The following is an 11,398-nucleotide window of genomic DNA, read 5'->3' as shown; positions in this document are numbered from 1 at the left end:
ACCGTACACTCATCACAGATCAAAGCATATAAGACAGACCATCCTGGCTCAATAGAAAAAACTGCTCGAGGCACATGAGGAGCTTATGCTACTTTGTTACAGCAAGCTACAAGGCTTTTTACATAAGCTACTGTACAATTTAATACATGCACAATGAACTCAACAAGGCTGCTGCTCTGCATAATGGAAGAGAGTGTTTCGGTTGCTGAAAACGCCCAGAAGATGAAAGAATGTGAGTTGAGTAAGAGTTTTTCCACTTTACTTAGATTTAGAAAAGACAATTCCAAGACAGAATGTCCAGTTTTATTTTCCAAAATTCCAGCGTGGTTTAGTCACAATTAACAATCTAAGATCCAAAACTAACTTTGAAATGAAGTCAGAGTTTAGAGTTGGGGAGCATAAGTAAATGAAATGCCTTGTAAACACATAATTAGAATTTTAAAAAATGTACACATATAAAAATGTGAAGTCCAGTTGAATTAAACTTTATTGCAATTCATTGGAAAGTAAGAAAATTTTGGCATTTTTTGTGATTCAATACTGATCAAAATGGAAACTATTTATTTGTATTTCAAAAACAAGTCTGGGTTATTTACAAATGTCTTTTTTGTACATGCTCATAAAGCTAGAATAGCTGGTAAACAATATTTTTCCAAAGTCAAATATACCAAGGACCAAACAAGAATCAGAATCTTCTGACATAATGAAAATATTGCTTTCCATTCACTTGATGAGCAGATCTTTTCATTCATTTTCCACTATGGAGCCCAAATAGGAGCTCCACTGAGCCCCACAAACTAATTTGTTGGCAATTATTTCTTCCATCCCCACCTCAACACTACCCAAATTCTGTAATACTCCTCATTCCTGTCGAGACCAGCCTTCACGAGGTTCAGAATGAAAAATTACCACTTCACACCTTGTGACCATACCCACCTGTACATTTTTCGTTTCAATCTACGGTGTCAACTTGGACACTCAACAGCCACTTGCAATTGAAACAAGATGGTTTCTTCACCTAACAAGCAAAGAATCATTCTAAAGCAATGTCTTTGATTACAAATCAAAATTAACTTCTGAAAGAAAAAAAATAGCTGCTACTTTTAAGCTTGTGAAGCCTAAAGGAAAAGCTTTTAAATGTCATTCGTCAAGACATCTTTCAGTCATCAGTACCTAGACCACTCCATCAAAAGTGCAAAATTAAATTTCCCACCCAACTCTTCCTGGTTGGAAGTGATATGGAGGAGAAAAGCCTTCACAAAAGTTTTAAAGAACTGCAGAACAAATCGATTGCAAAATCCAACTATGCAATAACAAGAAGTGTCTACAATGGCACCCTGAAGAAAGGTTTCTCTTGTGGGATTTTTTTGCCGTGGGCTTCACAGTATGTAAATCATGCAATCTTCAGTGATCAGATTCAGATACTTTCTTCCCTTTCTTGCCTCCCTGCAGATTCCAAAAGAGAAAGAAAAATGAACACAATCAACTTTTTCTGTAAAAATTTAGAAAAATAAGTCTTCTATTGCACTTGGCAGTTCAAGTCGTCTAACAGGAGAGCTTTTATTTAAAAAAACAGCAGAGTAATTCTCCCTCTCTACATAATCCAGTGAAGACTGAAGCATCATCCAGTGCTTCAACTTGAAAAGCAAACTCATAATTTGCTTTGCAACTCAACTTTTGGACCATCTCCTGCTGGTCTGAGTCAGTGGAGGACAGAGATTATAATGCTTAGAGATTAATTTAATGTCATTCCTTTTCACTAATACTTATTCTCTTTGGTTTGGATTATAACACCTCACAAAGCACAGGAGTTTGGATTTGAAATGAGTACAACTTGAAAGCTTTCAGGCATTTTTATTTTCCAGGTGTTGCTTGCAAAACCAGCATTTATTCTTCATTCACAATCATAATGGTGAGCTGCAGTCCTTCTGGTGAAGGTACTCCCACAGTGCTGTTGAGAGGGAGTTCCAGGATTTAGACAGCGACAATAAAAGGACCAGCAATGTACCTTCCAAGTTAGGGCAGTGTGTGACCGAGGGCAACCTGCAAGTGGTCACATTCTCATGCGCCTACTGCCTTGTCCTTCTTGATGGTGGAGCTCACGGGTTTGGGAATGCCATCAGAAAAGTCTGGGTGAGTAACTGCAGTCCATTTTGTAGACAGTATGCCCTGTAGTCACTGTGTGCTGGTGGTTGAGGGAATGAATACTGATAGTGGATGGATGCCATTCAAGTGGGCTGCTTTGTCCTGAACGTTAAGCTTCTTGGGAGTTGCTACAGCTGTGGTCTTTCAGGTAAGTAAAGAACATTCCATAGTGGTCCTGACCTGTGCCTTGTCTCAAGAGGGCAAGTCACTCGCTGCATGATACCCAGTCTCTGACCTGCTCTTGTCGCCACAACTTTTTATACCAATTTCAATCAACAGTAAATTGTCTAATGTGCAATACACCTTCACAGGTAGATGTCTACCAAGCATAAGACACAGCCTCAAAATAATCCAGGCATCTAGGACACTGCTGGAAATGTGTTAAAGGCCTGCTGGATAATCCAAAGAGTTGAATGAGATCACACCTCAAACTTGGAACAGTTGTCCTAAGCCAGAACTGAAAACACTAGTCTCTTAGCCACTTATACCTTTCCTTCTCTTGAAAGAGTTGGTCAAAGAAAGACTGGCATAGGACAAATGACAGTGCAGAGTATAATATACACAATCTTAAATCAGTGGACATAGAAAGAAGTTAAAACTGCTTAAATTGATGATAGTAATGATGTACCTGCATAGCACACAGAAAAAATTCTGATTGGTACAATTATACTTGAGAAAATGTAAAGGATGTCACTTTAGAAATGTAGATGAACTTAAATTTACCAAGATTCCTACTTGTTTTAAAACGTAGGTAACTTAACTATTTGAGTTATATGTAATATCTAAAAGATAGTCCATTTTAAATAAACATTTTACCTGAAATTTTGTTAACTCTGCCTGTAGTAGCTTGACTTTTGACTTTTCTTGTTCCAGGGCTGCATGTAAACCAGTAACCTAGGCAAAGATAATTATAACCTTCAGCTTTGCTCAACAGCTACAACACTGTGCATATTTAGACAGCAACAGTTCATCCACTGGACCTTAAAGTCAATGAGTACATTCTGACTGCAGAAGCAAATCATTATCGATTTATATTACCTTCATTTAGTGCATTCAAATTTTGTTGTGGTATTTTTCTTTTTTGTTTCATATCCACATGCTCATCCTCAACTCTATGATTATTATGTAACACCCAATTATAGTGTTATGACTGAAGAGGATTAAAACTAAATCCAATCTTATCCTCATCAATCCTCTGCAAATCTGAAGAAGTTATCCGAGAAAGATCGGTGCCTATTTTATGTTACCTATTCCTGTAACCCCAAGACCAGTTATAGCCTGGAGATTATACCCACCTGTTCATTCTTTACCCAAGTCACCTCTCTCCCACATCTGCTCCCCCATCCCCTCAACACAATGGTCTGAACCGTAACTAATTAGGGCAAAGCGGAACATCACACAAGTTAACTCAAGTTGCTTTTGTACCTTCCTTTGCTTTCAAGCAATGTGTGTGTGCGCACATCCTGGTGAGTACTACAAGATATTAGTCATTGGCTTGCACTTGCTGCCTCTTACCTGTAAAGTTAATTCATTCTTAATACTCAAGAGTTCATCAACTTGCAAAAGTATTTCTGCTTTATCCTTCACTGAAATACAAAATAAAATTATATAACCATTCCAGTATCACAGTGCAGCAGCATCAAAAAACCTGGATTCCAAGAACTTAAGTTCAGGAAACATTTAAAGTATTCCAAACCTTCATTCTACATTTCAGTTAGATTTACATAACACAAACACTATTAGGTACAAATTGAACCCAAACTGCCCACTGGGAAAGTGGCATGATCGGAGAGGCTGGTTGCTTTAAGAGCTACACAATCTTACTTTCCACTGTGGAAACTAAATTAATGGATAAGTTAGGTTAAAATTAACAGAAAGTTTTGGTACACCTGAGGCAATGAGCCTGTCTCACTATAAAAGAAAGATTACATAGCACTTCAACAACTATTTTAAACCACAGGCATATTTTAAGAGTATTAGAATTTAAGAGGTTGCATCAAGAGACTTAAAAAGAAATCAGATCATACTCTGCAGAAGCCTGCTTGGAATGGGCCCCTATAGAACCGCCCAAAATGAAAGAAAATGAGAAAACAGTAACAACAATTTTACTGACAACATCAAGGCACTTCACTATTAAAGCTCACTGAGCCACATAAAGATATACTGGAGTGGAAAGCTGGAAGCATGGCCAAAGCAGCTAGGGCACAGCCACTAAATGGTGGATTGATTAGAATTAGTGCTCAATAAGCCAGAACTGGAGGATTGCAGAGAAATCAGAGTGCAGGAGGACTGCAGATTAGAAATGGGGAGGTAAAGGACATGGAGGGTTATGAAACGAAAGACAAGATATTGTTTAATCGGATGTCAATATGGCGAGCAAAGATATGATAACTGAACTGGACTTGATCAGAGTTAGGCAACATGCAGAGAATGAAGGAGGCTGGCCAAGAGTGCAAAAGGCAAGTGTGAGAGTTCACGTAGAAAATGAACTGAGGTAGAGATGAATTTATGGAAGTGAAACAATGCAGTCTTGCATTAACACAAATGTAGTTAAAAGCTCATCTTGGTGCAAAGAGTCTGATTCAGTATCAGACTATTGCCAGGGAAGGGAATAGAGTTGGTGGCTGGGAACAAATTTGTGACGGGAACAAAAAAAAAGAGGTGGTTTTGTTCTCCCAATGATTACAAGAAGCAAGCATCGGACATTCAGTACTGGCACATCTGACAAACTGGCTCATAGTTCAGAGATGGTGCAGAGGTCAAAGCAGTGTGATAGTGAAGACCTACGACCATTCAAAAAGGAGCAGCAGCAGTCAGGATGACATCGTAAACAGAGTCCATTCATCGGAAACATGTGAAAGCCAATCATAAACAGTGGAAGCGGTAGACTACCTCCCAAAGCACTGACCCACCTACCCCTCAATCACCTTCTGTTTCACTTGTGCAGAGGTGTGTGGGCCCCACATCAGCCTCTTCAGACCACAGAATTGAAGTGGAAGCAAGTCATCTGGGATCCCATAAGGAAAGGCAGCAAGATAGATTGGGTTCTGTCATTGTCCATGTGGAAATGACACTGCTTTTGGAAGTTGCTGAGAAACAAAATGTTAATGAGAACTACAAAAGGACCAAGGAGATCCGGGGGGGGGGGGGGGGGGGTCACTGAGGGTAATGGTGCAGGAATACAAAAAGAAGCTACTGCAGATGATTCTAGAGTTAGAACTGCTTTGGTATCGATGGAACTAAGCAAATGCAATTTCACCCAGTGGATGTCATCCAAGAGACATCAAGAAGGCTCAGTTGAAAAGGACGAGCATCAGTTGTTCAATACATACGGCAGAGAAAATGAGCAGAAGAATCTGATTCAATGAAGGAAAAAAATAGGTATTACAATAGAAAAATAGAGGGGAGAAAGAATGGTGTACAGTGGAATAAAGAGTACGATACATGAAAAAACATACAAATCTACTAATTGGTGTTCTTGAAGATGGCAAATAGCAACATTTCTCTGATCATAGTCAATTTTAAATACGACTGAATTGTATTACAGGAGTAATTTCCATACTCTAACCAGTTTTAAATTTCCTTAAGTTTTGCTCAAGGAAAACAATACATAGAAAGGGCAGAAGGAACTGCTTTAAAATGAGGATTGAGTGATGTCTATGTGCCCTGGTCCAAATATCCACAACCCTCTAGCCCCTGCTTCACCTGCAGACTGGACTCGGTCTTGTCCATTGGCTGGGGAGTACAACTTGTCAGATAAGAATGGAAGTTGTGTTGACTTTCCAGCATAAGGAAAAATAATAAAAAGTTTAACAGATGAATATAGAAAGGAGATTGACAAGGAAAAAGGAGATGTTGCCCTAAGTGATCCGGTCTAGTCCCAAGATAAAATGAAATTCTTCAAATGACTAATTGACATTTTATGACCATACCTTTAAGATGTAGAATTGATGTACATCTTAAGATAATTTTCATGCTACTAAATGAATATATATAGTTGATTTTCTTCTCCAGTTATAAATTGATTTCAATCTCTTAATGAATTGAAACAGAGTGTCTCAAAGGTGGGGCATCACAGGGATTAGTCACTCGTGTAGACAGCCTCCATCACCTAATCACCTCAAATGTAATTATGATCATATGAGATAAGTGAGGACCAAGTATATTTAAAAGAAATCTCATTCTATTGAGTAGACAAAATTCAGTTAATTCTTCACTTGATATAATTGGTCTTGTACATTAGAAATTAACAGTTTTCCCAAATGCATTAATATATGACTAAGAAAAAACATTCATAGGGGTTAGTGCATTGATCAAATGATGATCCATTGTTTGAAATGGAAACAGAAGTATCAAATCAAAGTGAAGGCCAGCACCATGGTTAGAAGTTCTTATATTCTCTAGCAGACTTCAGATGCCACCATGACTGTCCATTCAACTCTACTTAATTTTTAAAACATTTCCCATTTCTCTGAGTGGGGATTGGAGAAGCACTTAAGTTTCCAGTTACTTCAACATAGTCAAGACAGTCCAGATTTTTCAACCAGGAGAATGGTCAAGGGCTAAAAGGGCCTTGTGTTATGTACAATCTGCATAGCAGATTCCGAAGAGGGATAGAAATGCTGTTAATTGTAAATAACCAAAAGATGGTGAATGGCACTGCCCTGTTATTAGCTTTGTGGGACACCATCTTGTTAACTGGTGGACTGACTTGATGTTAGTTCCTGTAACAGATGCCACTGACTAGGACCTACTCAGTCCCTTATAACTTGTATCAAAGCAGGCCTGAAGTAGTTTTGTGAATGCTTGGTTCTGCATGAATGGCTGCTCCATCCAAAGGTAGTAAAGGTGACAGAAATGGTGTCCCGATGAATGAAGCATATAGCTGGACACTACTATACACATCCAGGCATCTCCATGCATTAATGCATCCAAAACATAGAGAACCCACATGGTTCAATATCTGATGGCACTTAGCAATTGATTTTACTAAGAAATTCTATTACCAAACACACTGCTGTTGCATTGTGGTCTGAATATAATCCCTAGTCAGCTTTGTCCAATATTTCTTTTCCTCACTCTGAAATCAAGATCACCCACTCTAATACAAGCTTCCTCCTCAGATTTTCCTCTGGTTATTTCACAATCCTTCAATTTGATTGGTTGCCTTATTCACTCAGGTCCAAGATCCCAGTTTTCCTCATTGAGTTATCAGCAGCAAATTGCCCATGCAAAAAATACTTAATAGTTAAACACGCAAGGGCAAGTCTAACCAATGTATGTTGTACTAGAGCAAAACCTCGCGCGTTATGACAACAAATTCGGTGATACCAATGTCTTAATGAGAAGCTATTATCAATCATCTTGAAAAGAAAAACAACCTGCCAACCCATCAATCAATGGCACTGTGTGTTTGTGATCCAATGCCTCCAAACAACTGCGATCCAGTAACAAATGTAGCATTTAATAATCAAAATATCAATAACCTATTAAAATAAAGGCAACAAGGAATCATAGAATAAAGATGGTAAAATTAAGGTGTACTCATTAACCATCACCTAAATGAATGCCAGCACAGATACAACTACTAGTCTACCTGCAAAATTTCCAAACACTAATGCATATACTTACTTTCACCTTCCTGTAGCATCTTCAAAAGCTGAGCATTTCTAGCCTTCACTTCTTTATATTTTGTCTATTAAAAAGAAAACTGAAAAATGTCAGTTAAAAATAAATTCTTGTTCAGAAATGCAAAAGGCATGATCAAAATACTTACTTCCCACTCAGCAACTGTTTGTTTCAACTGAAGAATTTTTAGCTCCTTCTTTTCCAGTTGATCTTTTAAGTGTTCAGTTCTTGCATTATTGGAACTAACTTCCTACAAGAAAAAAAAACAAAAAATTTTCTCAATTACAGTGAGACAAAGATTTTTATATTCCATTTTCATATTGGACGCCAGGATGGATCAGATGGGCTGAATATCCTATTATGTTGTCATAAGCTTCACTCTATTATTCCATGTAGCACAAGATAGTTTAAAACAATTGTGCTTTTTTTGTTTAAAAAGAAAGTTCTTCCAAGAAAATTACATTAAACAGACCACACCCGATTGTCAAATCAGTTGCTTTCTTGCAAATTTGAATTGTACAATAAAAAAAATACCGAAGCATCATGGAAATTTCAGTGGTCTACCGTGAAATGAAAAAAAAATCAAAACTTGTGTATAGTACAATTATCTCAGTTCACAGCAAGGCCACCCTCCATGTTGTACACAGACTCAGAACTGATCTGGCAGCTCAAAACTGGCCCAACTCGCAAATGTTAAAGATAGAGGCATTTGAGACCAGTAGAAGTGCTGGGTATGTAACACTTAATGATCCATTTTTTTTTACAAATCTTCACAAATAAATGTAATCATAATGATAGCAATCTTTGGTAAATTGAAGGTTGTTTTTTTTATGTAATTAATCTGTAAACCATACATCTGCTAGTGATACAGTTAACTGAGTTAAGGATTGTAATTTCCTGACGCAGAACTGAGGCATGCAAATACCTCATAGTTAAAGCAGTGTCTATGCAGTAATTTTTGATGCAAGTTAGTTTCCTGCTGGTTATTTAAGAAGACCGCAAACAAAATCAAGCCATACAAAAACTGTACAGTGATTTAAGCTGGGGGTATGAACAAAAATTTTAATGAGACTGCAGGAAGAACATCTGTAGGAACCTTTCAATGTAATTAACGAGTTAACACCTCTCTTACAAGGCAGATAGAGAGAGAAAATGGGAAGTCGTGGCTGAACTACCATGAGGTGCTGAGCCCAGTGAAATTGAAATGTCATTTGGGATCATCAGCAGCAGTAGCATTTTGACCACGAGAGTCAATGGAATCAAGTGGACTTTTAAAGACCACTTGTCTGAGAACTGAAGGATAAAGCCAAGCACATGGAAGAAAGATTCACAAAGGCTTAAGGCTTGCATGGGAAGGCAGGAAAGAGGAGAATAAGAGGATAGGAGAAAGAGTATAAAATTTTGAGATAGGATAGATATCTTTATCCCCAGGGTGGAAGCATCAAATACGAGGGCACAGCTTTAAGGAAAGAGGGGGAAAGTTTAAAAGGTTGATGTCCAAGGCAGGTGTTTTTTTGTTTTACAGAGAGTGGTAGGTCCCTGGAACATGCTACCAGAGTGGGGATTAAAACAGATCAGGTGATAAGACAAATGAGTACTGACCATTAGTGAGGCATTTTTAAAAAAAAACGGGGAGAAAAACAGGGGAGGAGAGGGCAATGGAAGCAGATAAGTTATTGATGTTTAAGAGACATTTAGACAGACACATGAACACGCAGGGAATGGAGGGACGTGGATCAAATGCAGGCAGATGGAATTACTTTGATTTGGCATCATGGTCAGCACAGACATTGTGGGCTGAAGGGCCTGTTCCTGTGCTGCACTGTTCTATGTTCTATAATAGGCTGGAGACAACATCTCCTGTGTCCAAGGTCCCAGAGACCAGGTGGTATGCACTACTCATCAACTGTCACCTGCTATCAAGTATACAATATTGTACATAATATTGATTTGATTTTTTTTTACACTAGTGTTACTGGTCCTTTTGTCCTGTGCAAGAAACATTCCAGATATACAGGTGGAAGGCCAGTCTTCAGCCAATCCGATTCACTCTATCTTGTATAAATAATGGCTGACAGCAAAGGCTATCGGTCCAGATAACATCCTGGGTGTAGTACTGAAGATCTGTGCTACTGAACGAGCCATACCTTGAGCCAAGCTGTTCCATATATTTACACCACAAGCATTTACCTGACAATGTGGAAAAACTGCAAAGTTGTGTCCTGTTCATAAAAAGCAGGACAAATTCAATCCAATTAACTACATCCATTCTAGTCAAAGTGATGGAAGATGTCATTAACAATGCTACCAATGACCTGATCACCAGTGCTAGTTTGGGTCCTGTTAGGACAACTTGGCTCCAGACTTCATCACAATCTTGATCCAAAAATGGATCAAAGAAATGAATCCAGAGGTGAGGCAAGTGTGAGCACCCTTGACAATATCTGGTTGGGTGTGGTTCAAAGGATCCCTGGTAGAACTGAAGTCAATGGGCATTAAAGGAAAGAACACTCCATAAGTTAGAGCCATACTTTTTACAAAGGAATGTGACTATTATTGTTGGAGGACAATCATCCTATTCCTAGGACATGACTCTAGGAGTTCCTCAGGGCAGTGTCCTTGGCCCAGCTATCTTCAGCCAATTCATCAATGACCTGACCTTATAGAAGGAAGAATTAGGAGTATTTAGTAATGGTTGCACAATGATTAGTTTGCAGGGATTCTGCTGTCTGCACAGACATCTTATGTGGATTTCACTGTCATCAACAATCCAAGTGACCCTCTTTTTTTTTTGAAAAAATAAAAGCAGAACCTTGGAAGAATTCAGCAGATCACACAGCATCTCCAGAGAGGAGTCAATTAATGTTTTGAGTCAGTGACCCTTCCTCAGAAGTGGGGAAAGAGTGGAGGATTTACAGTGTTCAGAGCAGAGTTGTGGGGTGTGGGGGGAAGGAGTGAAGTGTAAAACAAAAGCCTAAATGGACATAGATTAAAATAGATCAGGTGATAAGAAAAATGAATACTCACCATTAGTGAGGCATTTAAAACAAAAACAGGGTGAGAAAGGGATACAAGTGTGATAACAGGAAAAACAAAATCAGAGAGCAGTTACCTGTACATGGAAAATTTAATGTTCATTCCAGAAGGTTATCATGTGCCTAGATGGAAGATGTTGTTGTTCTAGTTTACATAGGACCTTACTAGAGAAAATGGAGAAGGCCGCAGACAGATAGTTTGGAATGGGATTGAGAATTAAAATGATATGCAACAGGAAGTTCAGGATCACCCCTCCAGACTGAGTGCTGGTGCTCTGTAAAGCAGATCATCCAATCTGCATTTGGTTTCTCCAATGGACAGGAGACCACATTCTGAACACCGAATGCAGTACACTAGATTGAAAGAAATGCGAGTGAATCACTGCTTCATCTGGAATGATAGTTTGGATCCCCAGATGAGAACGTCACCATTATCAGTAATTAAGGTGAACCATTTTTGTGCCATGCAAGACTGAAGCTGTGGTCCCAGTGAGTGAAAGATGCAGAGAGTTTAAAAGGAGAATGGAAAACAGAACAATATGAATTAAAACCAGCATCTGGTTTAAAGTTAGGGAATTTATAAAAATCCT

The 11,398-nt window shown here is 38.5% G+C and overlaps 1 protein-coding gene across 1 annotated transcript in view; it reads right to left on the bottom strand.

Annotated features, from left to right (window-relative positions):
- The window catches only part of gkap1 (G kinase anchoring protein 1), a 38,752-nt gene continuing 27,354 nt past the window's right edge, over positions 1 to 11,398 (bottom strand). Inside the window, exons 7-11 of the mRNA XM_052019445.1 lie at positions 7,922 to 8,023; positions 7,777 to 7,840; positions 3,661 to 3,731; positions 2,962 to 3,039; positions 1 to 1,446 (exon numbers count right to left, since the gene is read on the bottom strand). Of these exons, the coding sequence (XP_051875405.1) occupies positions 1,405 to 1,446; positions 2,962 to 3,039; positions 3,661 to 3,731; positions 7,777 to 7,840; positions 7,922 to 8,023 (357 nt within the window). The 3' untranslated portion in view covers positions 1 to 1,404. The remainder of the gene's footprint in view (positions 1,447 to 2,961; positions 3,040 to 3,660; positions 3,732 to 7,776; positions 7,841 to 7,921; positions 8,024 to 11,398) is intronic.

The sequence above is a fragment of the Pristis pectinata genome, chromosome 7, assembly GCF_009764475.1.
Source record: "Pristis pectinata isolate sPriPec2 chromosome 7, sPriPec2.1.pri, whole genome shotgun sequence".
NCBI lineage: Eukaryota > Metazoa > Chordata > Chondrichthyes > Rhinopristiformes > Pristidae > Pristis > Pristis pectinata.
Note: the sequence above shows the minus strand (reverse complement) of the source record. Positions and strands in the feature narration are given on the sequence as shown.